This window comes from Capsicum annuum, chromosome 10 (assembly GCF_002878395.1).
Source record: "Capsicum annuum cultivar UCD-10X-F1 chromosome 10, UCD10Xv1.1, whole genome shotgun sequence".
In the NCBI taxonomy this organism is placed as follows: Eukaryota; Viridiplantae; Streptophyta; class Magnoliopsida; order Solanales; family Solanaceae; genus Capsicum; species Capsicum annuum.
This window is the reverse complement of record NC_061120.1, coordinates 128,925,938-128,941,031: the sequence shown is the minus strand read 5'-3', so window position 1 is coordinate 128,941,031 and position 15,094 is coordinate 128,925,938. Positions and strand designations below refer to the sequence as shown.

The following is a 15,094-nucleotide window of genomic DNA, read 5'->3' as shown; positions in this document are numbered from 1 at the left end:
TAGAATATATATATATATATATATATATATACATATATATATATATATATATATATATATATATATATATTTATATATATATATATATGTATATATATACACACACACACATTATCATGCTTTAAGCTATAATTATTCATGATGGTTATTAGATAAATAAATATCCATATAGTATATAATGTGTAACAACATTATTCTTTTTTCTATAATTAGAATAGGAGAATGGAATGTTTCTACAATCACCTCATATTATGATATGAAAGATTCACTTGTCATTTTATAAAAAGGAACTTCAGAAAATCCAGGAGATATTAGTTCCATAATTTACAAATTATATATATATACCTTGTGATTAGTAAATTCAATGTTCATTTTGTTGCTTTCGGTCATGTGATGAGAACCATTTCACATGACAAATCTTTGTTGAAGTTGAAAATTAAAGAAGATTGCAATTTATAATTATATTATACATCAACTACTTGAAATTTCCAGTGATAAAATATATATATGCTTATACTAAAATATATATTTACGTTTATATTATTATATTAAAGTATGAAAAATATTTAAAAAGTGAGTTGAATATTTATAATTATTCATGATGGTTATTAGATAAATCAATATAGGTAATTTCTTTATAATTTTTCAACTTCCATTTAGTATATAATGTGTAACAACAATTATTCTTTTTTTCTATAATTAGAATAGGAGAATGAAATATTTCTACAACCACCTCATATTATGAAATGAAAGATTCACTTGCCATTTTATAAAAAGGAACTTCAGAAAATCTAGGAGATATTAGTTCCATAATTTACAAATCATAGATATACCTTGTGATTAGTAAATTCAATGTTCATTTTGTTGCTTTCGGTTATGTGATGAGAGCCATTTTACATGACAAATCTTTGTTGAAGTTGTAAATTAAAGAAGATTGTAATTTATAATTATATTTTACATCAACTACTCGAAACTTCTAGTAATAAAATATATATGTGCTTATACTAAAATATATATTTACGTTTATATTATTATATTAAAGTATGAAAAATGCTTAAAAAGTGATTTGAATATTTTACATTTCATTAAATTTTTTTCATAATAGATAAATTTATTCAATTTTAAATAATCAAACGTTACACGTGCGGTTATATTAGTTAGTAATAAATGAATTACCTTTAATTAATATTTTTTCTAAATGACATGCAAACAAAAGTTGTAACAACTATTCACTAACGGGAGGAATCACTATTGGAAAAAATAGATAAAGTAACATATTTAAGTATTAAATTACAAAAAATAGCAATAATTTTATCAAATTACATTTTGTAGCATATGTATTTATATTTATTTGTATTTTTATAGTAACAGTTTGCAAAAATATAAAATACATATTGATCATAAAAACAGTAAAAATTATATGTATTTGTATTTTTATAGCAACAGTTTATAAAAGTGTAAAATACAATTTGATATATTATGTATTATGAAATTGTTGCTACGAAACTCATAACAAATAAGTATGCTATTTGTGAATTTTGCTCATTATTATTTATGAAAAGCCCCTTTCTTTTTTGTTTCCCTGTTAAAAAGTTTGGGTTTAAAGTGGATTGCAGGGTTTAGCCTTTGGGTTTAGAAGAGCAGCTGTGTCAAATCCATTCATCCCGCCACCACTGAAGTGAGAGATTGCAGAAGATGTGGTATCTGTGCGTCTTCTATCACAGGTTACTTGACTACAGGAAACCTGAAGTTGAGTCTTTGGCACAGCTTTTTGGTGTAACAAGCAGTAATTCACTTGAATGGAAGCTTCCAAAACATCACCATTCCGACTCTCCTTTTCACTTTGTTAATCTTCCTTCTGAACAAATCGCCCAAAATGTTGCAAACCGTAGTAAGCCCTGCTCATATTACTTCTCTTCATGTATTTGTTTATAGACATTAATATTTGTTTTTATTGAATTATTTTGGTTAGTTGCTTTCAGAGATTTTATTATTCTCAAGTTCTCTTTAAGCTTAGGTTTAAAAGAGGAATCTATTAAGTGAATGCCTCTTCATACTCTACTTTTATTGGTAAGTGATATTGCGGTTTGTGAATCGTTTCCAAGTTATAAGGGACTTTCAATATGTTATTTGTGATGGACCGGTGTTATCTCCTTGTGCAAAGAACTTGCCAGCATGCACTCAAACTAGAAGCCTCGTGTTATCTCCTTCCGGTGAATGGGTCTGGAGGGGGAGATTAATGGGGTCCATACCCATTAAAGAAAAATAGAAAAGAAAAGGCAAGCTGAGGGCATAACAAGTTGTCATAAACTGTTTTGATAACAAGTTGCTAAAGCTTGTTTTGGTACTTTTTGGAGATTGCAAAGGTTGGCCACTCCTATAAATAGAGCTTATGATCTCATGTAACAAACAGTGAAGAAGCTCTCAAGAGTACTGAAGAGCACTTCGCATACAATGTGAGGAAAATAGAGAATGTGAGCGATAGTGAGGTGGAAAAATCAAAAGAGGGTTATTTCTTTTGAGTGTGTAGTGGTTCGTGGAGTTGTTACTTGGACCTGCAAAGTGTAAATTCCCGATCATAGTGGATTATTTTGCTCCTCTCGGGCTGTGGTTTTTTCCTTATTCAGAAGGGTTTTCCACATTAAAATCTTTGTGTCCTTGTTATTCCTTTTAATTCTTGTTGATTACCGTATCTCGGTGCTATGCTGTTATTCACTATATTACTGCAAATTTTATTTCTGTGGCGGGGTTTATTCCCAACAATTTGAATCGTGGAGCTTTAGAAACTCATGACTCTATCTATCTATCTATCTATCTGTAGAAAGGTTGGAAGAGTAGTTTACGCTAAACAACATATTGATAAACCTGTCGGGCAGGTATTCTTGTAAAAGGAATCTTTGAACTATGGGGAGAAGGAAGTAGCTCTGAGGAATTAGAAGAGTCAATTAAAAATTATCCAGATGAGAGGAAGCTGCCATACCTGACATCTGATAGCACATTCAAGATTGCTGTTGAGACCTTTGGCAAGGTTATCAGCTTTGAGGAGCAAAACAAGCGTATTCAATCACTATCCTACATTCCTTTCAAGGTACGCACTTGTTATCTCGAGTACATTACATACAACTCAATTTGGTTTCTCCAATTGAAGAAAGTAAAGGAGCAGAAACTAATTGACATTACCACTTTTTCCTCCTTTGTTTTAATTTTACTTTGATTCAATCCAATTTTTTTCTGCTCTTGCCATCATCTCCATCACATTTTTTTTCATTCAATCATTTAACAAAATTATATGCCGCAGAATGTGATTGTTGCTTCTGAGTGTGGTAAAATGATTTGAGGTTTTGGTTTGTCTTTATAATTTTGAGGAAGTAGTCTCAACTTCATTATCCATGGTATAGAAACTAATCTGGTCCCTCCTATATGGTATTTGGGCTCTTTGTCCCCCTATCATTCCCACCCTGCATATTAAATCTTCAATTTTCCTTAGTATTTTGATCTAGTAAAGACGATTTCCTAATTTATCTTTGTTCTACTTATATTTGAAGCCAAATCCCTAAATACAAAGAAGACAAAAGGGAAACAACTCGAAAATCAAGGGAAGGGCCTTTTTCGGGGGGTTTGAACTGAGGAAGAAGAGTGGGTTGGATCTAGGGTTAGTGAAGAACAACGAGAGAAGGTTGGTGGTCTATTATTCAGATTGGGGAATAAGGAGAGGGATGAAGGAGATTGGAAATTGGGGTATTGAGGGCAGTGAGGGGGGAAATGGAGGTTAATGGAAGGGGCATATAGGGACAAGAAGTGTGGAGGGGGACAACGATGAATTAGTGTGCGGCAGTTGACAAAAGAAGAGGAGTGGTTGTTGGTAAGGGCCGAGCAAAGAGATGGATAATACACATAGTAGCTGGTTATTGGAGGAGACTGAGATAGGGTTGGTTATCCTCTTAGATTTTTTTTTCGTAGGGGTTCTTTTAAATATGGTATTCAATAGTGAAAAAGATAATAATATTTAAAATGAAATAGGATAAATACGAGTCATAAACTAATTGACTCATTAGAGATTAGAGAAAAAGTTGAAATATCTCGAAGGGAAAATTGCCTCTTTAACTATCAACATGGTACTAGTTTTCTCTCTTGGGGTTTGTGCAGCCTTTCATTTCCATCTGTTGATTTCAATCTCTGACCGCATCTCTCTCCATTCATAATTCTCCAGCGACTTTCTCTCTCTGTCTCTATTCTCTAGACATCTCTATTTTCTAAATGCTTTCCTATCGTTAATCTCTTCTATCAGCCACTTATTTTTCCTTGTTAACAGGTTTATTTACCTAGTAACTTAAGCCTAGCATATGGCGATGTGAAAGGTGAATATCAATCAGTTAATGAGTTTCAATGGGTAGATCTTCTTTCTTTGTTGTTGGCCATAAAACTTTCGAGGTTTAGGAGATAAGTGATAATTGGTTCGAGTTCGTGGAGAGAAGGAGAAACTATGTCAGCAGGATCACAATTGACAAACTCAATCTTTTGGGTATTTGCAAATGCATGGAATTGGCTTCTAAGGGACAAGGGAAAATTTGTAGAAACTGGAGGTATAAAAGCCAGTTACATTCTTACCATTTTTTCCAGGATGGGAAGGTTCATTAAAATAGTTGCAGTCAAAGGGAGTAGTAGGGTGATGATTTTCATTCTTGAGATCAAAGACAAGCTGGGATGGCGAGATTTTGTAGGAGAGATTACAAAGTTTCTATCCTAAAGCAAAATTCAGATGAAGGAAACAAAAGTGAATAACAGGAGAGGGAGCTATGCTCAGGTAGCCCAAATTGAAGGATTGCCTTATGATGAAATTAGAATGGAGAAGGATGAAATGATAGAGCCAAACAAATTTTGTATTGACACAAATTCTTTACGGAGTAGGATGGACTTCCATCGAATGTGTCTATTGGGTTCCTTTAGAGATGAAACACTGAAACCACCTTCATAGAAAGACATCCAAAATTGGGTCAATAAATCATAAAAGCTACCCGTATGAGTGAAGGTCAAGGAATTGAATGATGAATACTTTCTATTTGAATTTCCTTTGAGAACTGAAGTGAAAAGAGTAAAAATGGGAAGATGGGTTTTCAATAACAGGGATTTGGTTTTGGAATGGTGGTTCCCTGTATGTCTACATGTTATAGGAAAAACTGTAAACCAATGCATATTTGGATTAAATTGTTGGGCTTCCCATCTTATCTTTGGTCGGAGAATCTATTCAAAGCAATTGGTGATTGCTATGGAGGTTTTGTTGATATAGATGATGACACTAGATACGGACGTCAACTGAGATTGGCGAGAATTTGCGTGAAGAATTCTGATTTTCAATTCCTAGCAATGGTGGATTGAAGTGTTAATGATCTTAACTTTTCAGTACTGTTGTGGGTGGAGTTTGCTACCCGGGTGGATGATTTCGGCTAGAAGGTGGTGGCGAGTAGCCGGGGAACACAACAAAACTCGAGAAGTTGCATTAATGGTGAAGAACTGACGCCGCCGAGTCCCAATGGAGAAGAAGTTTCGGGATTGGTTAACAAAGAAACACACGTGATTAATAAGCCAGCTGGGGAGAAAAGTTTAAAAATTATTCTAAGAAGGGACACGTGGTGGATAAAGGTAAAAATAAATTAGGGGATCGGAAAATTGGGCTATCGAGACACAACATGAGATTTGGGCCTAATTATAATTACTCCAAACAGAATAGAGAACTAATTTTTACGGGCCCATGAAATAATAAGAGGACCAAATTTGTTTATAGGCCCATCCAGATAAATCCATGTATTAAAAAATCTATACAACCCCACTTGCTGCAAAATCAAATCGACCCTCCTGTGGCTGAAATAGAGGCGAATCAAATACAAAAGTTTTCTCGGATAGTGATTGATGATGAGAAAAATCACGGTGAAACTGAAGATGGATCATGGGAATTGGGTGTCACTTATTTCACAGAGAGGATCGTTATGCCAATTTGGGGAAATTCCAACCAGAAGATAATACTTCTTTTTATAGAGAATGCATAGGAGAAATTTCTGAAAGTTATTCTGTTAGTGAATTGGACAGGGATGGGGCTCAAGTGATGATGAGACAAGAAGAACAAGCTAGCATTGATGTAGTCCATAATATACTTATGCTTCCATGGTACGAGAACATGCAAGAGAAATTAATTAAAATTAACGCGTCCAGATGGGTGAAGAAGATGAACATGGTCAGAATCAGCAAGCAATTGGGGATTAAGTCAGGGGAGACAGAAGATAAAATACTCGAATTGCTGTTATATATTGATAGTGCTAAGCCCAAAAAATCTCTATCCTCTTCATTAAAGATTACTTCACCAAGCGAAAAATGTGAAACGGTGAAGAAGATGCTGGAATTTGGGGTAGGCTTTGGAAGTGAGTCAAGCAAACGGGACAGGAGCAGGGGAAAGAAGGCTTCGTCAATTGCATAATGATGTTGAAGATTATTTGTTGGAACATGCACGGTATGAATGACATAGAAAAAGGAGGATGTTAGATCTTTTAATTCAAAAATAGAGTGCTGACATCGTGTGCTTAACAGAGACAAAAATGAATAAGATCGACGTTCCTTGTATCAAATAGGCTGGTGACTCTAGATGGACAAATTGGGTTGAATTGGAAGCTCGAGGGATTAGTTGGGGAATACTAGTATATTGGGATAAGAGAAAATGGCAATGTACGTATAAGGAAGTAGGACATCATTCTGTTACTATAATCCTTGAGGAAGGGAGTTTGGGCCTACAATATGCATTCACAGGGGTATATGAGCCATGTGATAGAAAAGAAAGAAAAAAATTATGGAAAGAGCTGACAGATATTCACGGAACTATAACCTAACCGTGGGCAATTGTGGGTGATTTTAGTGTAATTAGATTTGAAGAAGAGGGAACAAAAAGAGCCAGTAATACTAGATCAATGAGAGAATTTTGGAGAGCAATACAGGATCTTTCCTTGATGGATCTCCCTCTACATGAGAGATCATTTACTTGGTTTAGAGGCAGTAATAATCATACGGCTTCTAGATTAGATAGATTTCTGATTTCAAAAAGGTGGGATGAGCATTTCAAGGCTATCAAACAAAGAGTTATTCCCAAAACAGCTGATCATTGTCCTATCTTATTGGAATGTGGTGAATGGATTAGGGGCAAAGGATACTTTAAGTTTGAAAATATGTGGTTCGAACACCAAGGGTTTGTTGATCTAATAGATAACTGGTTGAAATCATATAATAGTCAACGTGGACCAGATGCTGTCCTTGCTAAGAAACTGAGATTGTTAAAGGCGAACCTGAAAAAATGGAATAAGGAAGTATTTGGCAATTTAGAATAGAGGAAGAATAAAGCAATGAAAAACTGAAAAATATTGATCACACTAAGGAATAATCAGAATGATGAGCAATTAGAAGTGGAAAGGAACAAAGTCATCAAGGAGTTAAAGGAAAGAGCAAAATCAAAAGAAATAAGCGGAAATAGCAAAATCAGAAGAAATAAGTTGGAGACAGAAATCTGGATGTTTGTGGTTAGAGCATGGAGATAAAAACACAAAATATTTTCACAAGCAAGCAAAGCCCATAAGAGATTTAATTTTATTGATAACTTAATGATGGAAGGGGAGCTTGTTGAAGATGCTGAGCTGATTAAAGACTATATTCAGGGATTTTATGAAGATCTTTTTACTGAAACTAAAGTTTGGAGACCAAGTTGGAAAGATGATAATTTGAAAAAGCTGTCAGATGATGAAAAAGAGTGGTTGGAGAGGCCGTTTACTTTTGAAGTAGAAACAATAATCAGCTCTTTTGGTGGTGATACAACACCAGATCCGGATGGTTTTAATCTTCACTTCTTTCAACAGTGCTGGAACACTATAAAAGAGGATGTGTGGAATGTTGTGGATTCTTTTCAACGACAAGGCACCTTTGTTAGAAGTAGTAATTCTACCTTCATAGCCTTGAATACCAAAAAGGAAGGGAGCGGTGGAAATAAAAGATTTTAGGCCTATCAGTCTCTTAGGAAGTGTATACAAGATATTGACAAAGTTGTTGGCTGAAAGATTGAAACTGGTTGTTGACAAGTTGATCTCTCATCATCAGAATGCCTTTATTAAATGTAGACAAATAGCAAATGCAACTTTGGTGGCTAATGAAAATGTGGAACATTTGTTGAAATTGAAAAAGAGAGGTGTAGTTTGCAAACTTGATTTGGAAAAGGCTTATGATCATGTAAATTAGGCTTGCTTGATCAACATCATAAAGTTGATGAATTTTGAGAACAAATGGCTTGACTGAATTGGACTTTGCAATTTCTATTGTCAGATTTTCAGTCTTAATAAATGGAAGTCCTCACGGTTATTTCAAATCTCAAAAAGGATTGAGACAAGGTGACCCTTTATCACCTTATTTGTTTTTTTAGTAACGGAAATATTGAGTAACATGTTAAGAAAGGCTGGCCAATTCGATTGGATTAAGGGGTTGTGTATTGGCAAAAATAATGGTAACAATGTGATGTTGTCTCATTTTTTATATGTGGATGGCACACTTTTATTTTGTAAAGCAGAGAAAGAACAATTTCTTTATCTCAGAGGAATCCTATTGAGTTTTGAAACAGTCTCCGGATTGAAAGTAAATCTGGCAAAGAGCAGTATATTTAGTATAAATGTTGATGATTGTATAGGAGAATTAACAGGCATTTTGGGGTTCCAGGTGGAACATTTTCCTACAGTTTACCTTGGATTTCCACTGGGAGAGAGAGAATGACCAGAATATTTGACTAGGGGTTTTGGACAGATGTGCCAACAAATTGGCTCCCTGGAAGAACCAACATTTGTCACTTGGAGGAAGACTCACCTTGATTCACAATGTTTTAGATTGCATATCTTCCATCTAATATCACTATTTGTTGTGCCTTGTGCAGTTGAAAAAAAGATGAATTCTGTGAGGAATAAGTTTTTATGGGAAGGAAACAATTGCAACAAAAAATTTCACTTAGTTAGATGGCAAGTGGTCACTAAAGGAAAGAAGGGGTGGATTAGGAATTAGAAATTTAAGATTGCATAATAAAAGCATGTTGTTTAAGTGGCTTTGGAGATTTAGTAGGGATGGGGGAGTAGGTTGGATTAAAATAATTGAAGCAATTTATGGTAGTAGGCGAGGCTGGAATCCCCCTTCAAATATTTTATATACTAGATGGGGAGTTTGGAAAGGGATTTGCAAATTATGGGTTGAATTTCAACAACTCACCAAATTGGAGGTGGAGAATGGAGCAAAAATTAGATTTTGGACTGATTTATGGATTGGTGATGAATGCTTTCAGTTGTTGCACTAACAAAGATGGAGTTATAGACTTATAGCTGATTTTTATTTCGACACTGGATGGCAAATGAATTTTGGAAGAAATCTAAATGATTTGGGAAATTGAAGATTTTTGACAATTACTCCTTCAGTGGGATAATTCTCACATTGATCAGAGTATGGATGGATTGCAAAGATGAATCATTTTCAATAATAAAGTGTTACAGTCTTTTTATATGAAGCAATCATGATTCTGGGATACTAGTTGGCCGTGGAAAGGGATCTGGAGAACTAAAGCTCCTTCAAAGGTAGCTTGTTTTGGTTGGATTGCAGCATGGTGAGCTTGCCTAACTCAGGATAATCTACAGAAAAGGGATTTTACACTAAGTAATAGATGTTACTTATGTGAAGAAGAGGTGGAGACTGTGAATCACATTCTTATGCACTGCAGAATAGCTAGATTGTGTTGGGATTTTTTTTTTTCAGTATATGTGGGATTTCTTGGATCATGCCTCAGAGTGTGAAGGAATTATTGGAGAGTTGGTGCCACCATGCATAAAGCTTTGAAGCAAATATGGAGAACTATACCTTTGTGCATATTCTGGATTATTTGGTTAGAAAGAAACAATGCTTGTTTTGAAGAGCAAGAAGTTTATATTTCTAGAGTTAAAAGCAAGTGTTTACATAATTTGTTTTGTTGGTGTAAAAGTAGTTTCATTGATAGTATATATCAATATATGGACTTTTTGGAGTTGCTAGGGAGTTGTTGTAGTTGACTGTATGGATATACCCAACAGTCTTTTGTAACCTTTAATTCTGGTATCTTCTTGGTACTTAGCCAATAAACCTTTACCTTATCAAAGAAAAGAAATTAGAGAAAAAAGCTTAAAGACATAATTGTGGTTTAATCTTTAAGTTGGACACAATAGAGACATGAGAAATTTCATGAAATCTATTTGAGAGTGAAATGGATTTTGGTCCCTCACATACATGCTATCTCCACTGTTTTTTTTTCTTTTTGATAACTGTGGTGTCCGGGCCAGTTTTCATGCACATCGACTAAACTCACGAGATATATGCCACCTGCCACCAACAACAACGTATGTCTGTTTGATTACAGGGCCGGGTTAGCTTAAAAAATCCCAATCACACGTTCTGGCTCATAGAAACAGATGATTATGATTCTAATAATGGACTGCCACCCATTGCGGGACGGAGAATCTTTTTTGGTCGAGAGATTGGTGCTGCTGATAGGAAGCTTTTGCCAACTTATCAGTTAAAAAGTCGTAATTTTCTCGGGCCAACAGCCATGGATGCTGAAATGGCGTTCCTGATGGCTAACCAAGCACAGGCCAAAGCTGGAAGGCTTGTCTATGACCCTTTTGTGGGCACAGGAAGCATTCTAGTCGCAGCAGCTCATTATGGAGCAATAACAATGGTTAGTGCTCTTGTCTTGCATAAACGTCGAGCACTCATTGTTTTCCTCGGTTTCCTTACTATCATTAATTGATTTTTCAGGGCGCAGATATTGACATTCGAGTAGTACGTGATGGCCGTGGTCCAGATTGTAATGTCTGGAGCAACTTCAAGCAGGTCCGGGCAGAGTGATGCTTTTTCTTTATATGGGATGCTAATTTTGGTCTTATATAGTAATTGCTATTATTTGATATTATCATCTGATAATTTGGTGTATAAATTAATTTATCATCTTTCTATGCTAAACATATATCTTAAATTGCAGTATGGATTGCCAATGCCTATTGCTTTATTAAGGGCAGACAACAACCTTCCTCCTTGGCGTTTGGGGTTGAAAGAGGTAGCCTTCTTTGAACATATTTGTCTTTTTATTTTTGTTATCTGGTCCTCTTGTTCTTTCACTTGCAACTTCTGCTTCTTCATGCTATGAATTAAATTCTGTATTCAACATATCCCAGTATTGGCCTTTGAGTTTTGTTTTTTACCATCCTTTTTTTTCTACGCATGGGCATAGGACTTCAGTTGGTAGGTCTGGCCAAGAATATTAAGTGCAAGTGGAATGTCAAGGACCAGGACTCATGTTTTTTTCGCAAATTAACTTGGTATATGCGTATATGCTTTCTCAAAGTAAAGTAGCACCTACAAATTATGTTCAAGACGCAAAGCCGTAGTCAATAGATTGGGACAATGATCAAAGAGGAGATAACTCTTAAAAAAAGAAATTAATATGTTAAAACAGTACAGCTAAGGACAAAGAGAACCACACTTGTTGCCTTGCCTTTGCATGACAACATATCCCAGCTCAAACCATGATTGACTTGTCCAGAGTTAGCTTTCTCGTGGCAGGAAGTTGTAAGTTCACAAAGTGCAATGAATTGCCAGATGACATATGTTGATGCTTTTCTTCTTGCAACAATAACCTGAAAGTGGATAAGTTATTCTCTTAATTTCATTTAAGTAAGACTAGTCAAATTTCAAATAAAGAACAAATGTTCGTTATTCTCTATTAAAGCAAGTTTTGTTTTGGACAGAGTAGTAATTTACTTTATACAAAGTTAAAATTTCGGATAAGGTATGCTTGGAACAATCCTTTGCTTTTCCAACTTAAGTCTTCAAAATCAATAATGTTGTTATTTTCTACAAAGTAGATATGCGGTTAAAGAAGCGATTGACTTTTCTACTTTCGAAGGTCATTATCAAGTCTAATCAGCTACAATATATTGAGTCGAGGATGGTGTATATTGAAGAGGAATTTTCTCATAGTCACTGAAGTTAAATTTAGGAGTCTCTTATGTGTGGAAGAACGGTGCAGCACTCTGAAATTATGTAATTTGATCTTGCTAAGTTGGTGAATTGTTTGTTAACGGTTTACAATGTCTTTCGAGTTGATGGGTTAGAGTTTCAATCTTCTTTGGATTTAATTAGAGTGTGTAAGCTTAGTTTCGAGGTTTTATTTGATTCATTCTTGTCCTGGAAATCATGTACTAGCAGTTCAGATGTTGCTTGAGTGTACTGAAGTCTCTAGAGTAGATGGCATATACCGTTCTCTCCATTTTGTTCGTTGCGCCTGTTCACATCGTATGAACTTGTGGGCTATTCTAGATGTTGAACAGCTACAAGAACTTGACCTGTTAACCTGAAGAACGAAATTCTCCAACTTGGTATATCTTTGAATTTTTAGAAAGTACTATGCCAGATATAGTTTTTTAATTGATGGAGATCTCTCAAATTCATAAACCTCTACAAACAAGATTACTAGAGAAGCAATAGAAGTCTTTTACAGTGAGAAAGCTAAAGTGGATTGAGATGGAAATCTGAGAGTTTGCGTCCGACAGAGGTGTGCTCTCTACAGTCAAGATTCTAAATCAGTAGTAGAAGTCCTTTAAGGTGAGAGAGCTATAGTGTATGCAGATGTAACTGGAGAATTGGTGTCAAACGGAGGCGAATGGTGTGACAGTCACTTGAGGTCGAGTAATGGTGGGTTCCGTTGGTGATACTTATTTGGGAGGAAGGAGGGGAGAAAGCCTTCATGTTTTTTTTTTTTCGAGGAAAGAAAATCTTCACATTGAGACAAAAATTCTTAACGAGGATTGGATTACATTTGACCTTCCATGAATCTTCTGCTAGAAAAAGGAAATAACAACAACATACCTAGTATAGTCCCACAAGTGGGGTCTGGTGAGGATAGAGTGTACACAGACCTTACCCCTCCTTGGCAGGTAGAGTGGTGGTTTGCAATAGACCCTCGGCTCAAAGAAAGCAAAAACACAATATTTATGAAGGCACTAGTAACAATAGCAAGACAGTAAAAGATTAGCGGCGTACTAGACACCAAGTAGTAATAGAAAACAAAGAGTGAGAAATACAGAAATAGTATACCGAAAATAATACTAATACTAATCTCCAGACAGAAAAGGCGCGAACCTATTTACTACTATCCTTCTACCCGAATCCTGGACCTCCACACCCTCCTAATCAAGGGTCATGTCCTCGGTAGTTGAAGGCTTGCTTTGTCCTGCCTGATCATCTCTCCCCAATACTTCTTAGGCCTTTGTTCTACCTCTCCTCAAGCCCTCTAGCATCAACTTCTCACACCTCCTTACTGGGGGCATTTGCATCTCCTCTTGACATGCCCGAACTATCTCACCCTAGCCTCCCGCATCAACTAACATAAATTCTTACTGAAAAATCAGACATAATTTAATGTGTATATATAGTTGAAGGCAGCATGGGGAAGTGTTTAAATCACTTTGCTGTGTAGTTTATTCTTGTCTGTGTTAGTGAATTAGGGTTTATTAATCTTTCAGAGTTCCAAAGGTAGATTGAATTGAACAGTTAATTGCCATGTTAAATACTCCCTCCGTTTCAAAAAGAATGACCTACTGTCCTTTTTAGTCTTTTTCAAAAAGAATGATCCCTTTCCTTTTGTGGCAATACTTTAATTCCAACATTCCACGTGACATGTTTGAGACCACAAGATTAAGGGGCATTTTGGTACATTTAACATAACATTAATTCAAGACCACAAGATTCAGAAGTCTTTATTTTCTTAAACTCCGTGTCAAATCAAAAGAGGTTTTTGAAACAGAGGGAGTAGGTATTTTTGCAGGTCTCATTGCTTTTTCTTTGTTTTTGTTGACTGATATATTTTATTTTCTAGGTTTTTGATGCCATTGTATGTGACCCTCCGTATGGAGTCCGTGCTGGAGGACGTAAATCTGGTGGCAGGAAGCTTTTGAAAGGAGTGATTGGTCCATATACAGTTCCTGATGACAAAAGGACAGGCCACATACCATCAACTGCTCCTTACAGCTTAGTGGAATGCGTACATGATTTGCTTGACCTTGCTGCTAAGATGCTTGTGTTGGGTGGCCGTCTTGTGTACTTCTATCCTGTAGTACGAGAGGATGAGTCAATTGACACTACCTTCCCAGAGCACCCCTGTTTCAAGTTAGTTGCTACCTCAGAGCAGATGCTGAGCTATAGGTATAGTCGGGTGCTGTTAACCATGGTCAAAATTGGACCATATACTGAAGAAATTGCATTAGCAGCAAGGATCAAACATTTGGAGTTCAAAGAAAACCATCTGAAGTGGTTAGAAGAAGGTAATCTTCATTCAGCTGTTTTTAGTCCTGCCGACAATCATCTTAAACAGGCAGGTGATACAAAGATTAGTAAAGAATCAAAGGCAAGGTATAGAGGTAAATATGTCTAGACCAAAACTGACAGCCAAATTAAATGGGGCAATATGATAAGCTCTGATGTGGTGAGGCTATATGCATCATGCATCTAAGCAATTCTGATCAGAACTCTACCAAAATCTACATTGTAGGAAAGCTTTTTAGTGCTTTATGTTACAAATGCTTACAAATACTCGTGCCACTATTTGTTAGTCTTTCTTGCTAGGAGATTGTATTCCAATTGGGATTGATTTATCAGTTGTCCATACAGATTACATGTATTTGACTGTTTCCTTGGTGCATCAACTTTATTAAGCTTACTGCCTGTACGAGGAGTGTATTCTGCAAAGAAACACTCGATTTCTACAGCTCCATCTAGTTTAGAAACGTTCGGCCTTTGTCTCTTGTATAGTTTAGCTCATTGCTTTTGCCCAAACAAAATTTGACGTACCCAATGGGTGGTTATTTGTGGTTTCTGGAGTGAATCCATGTGCATTACAACTGTAATTAGTTGTGGAGCAACACATGTTCTTGTTTTGGGAAGCCCCCAAACGGGTTACTACTTATTTGACATGCTTCACATTGTTATTTGTATATTGTAGGTCATCTGTTGT

General features: G+C 35.7%; 1 protein-coding gene across 1 annotated transcript; it reads left to right on the top strand.

Annotated features, from left to right (window-relative positions):
- The first annotated feature begins 1,547 nt into the window (after positions 1–1,547).
- On the top strand, positions 1,548–14,769 carry LOC107856480 (tRNA (guanine(10)-N2)-methyltransferase homolog). Its single transcript, XM_016701487.2, has 6 exons — positions 1,548–1,891; positions 2,877–3,088; positions 10,445–10,762; positions 10,843–10,917; positions 11,066–11,140; positions 13,961–14,769. The coding sequence occupies exons 1-6, from the start codon at positions 1,696–1,698 to the stop codon at positions 14,513–14,515; spliced, it is 1,431 nt and encodes a 476-aa protein (XP_016556973.1). The 5' UTR covers positions 1,548–1,695; the 3' UTR covers positions 14,516–14,769.
- Positions 14,770–15,094: the final 325 nt, after the last annotated feature.

Excerpts from the sequence above, each read along its gene's own strand:
- LOC107856480 (XM_016701487.2), top strand. The coding sequence starts at position 1,696 with ATGTGGTATCTGTGCGTCTTCTATCACAGGTTACTTGACTACAGGAAA. Across the intron at positions 3,089-10,444 it reads TATCCTACATTCCTTTCAAG|GGCCGGGTTAGCTTAAAAAA; the intron begins GTACGCACTTGT and ends GTTTGATTACAG. Across the intron at positions 11,141-13,960 it reads GGCGTTTGGGGTTGAAAGAG|GTTTTTGATGCCATTGTATG; the intron begins GTAGCCTTCTTT and ends TTTATTTTCTAG.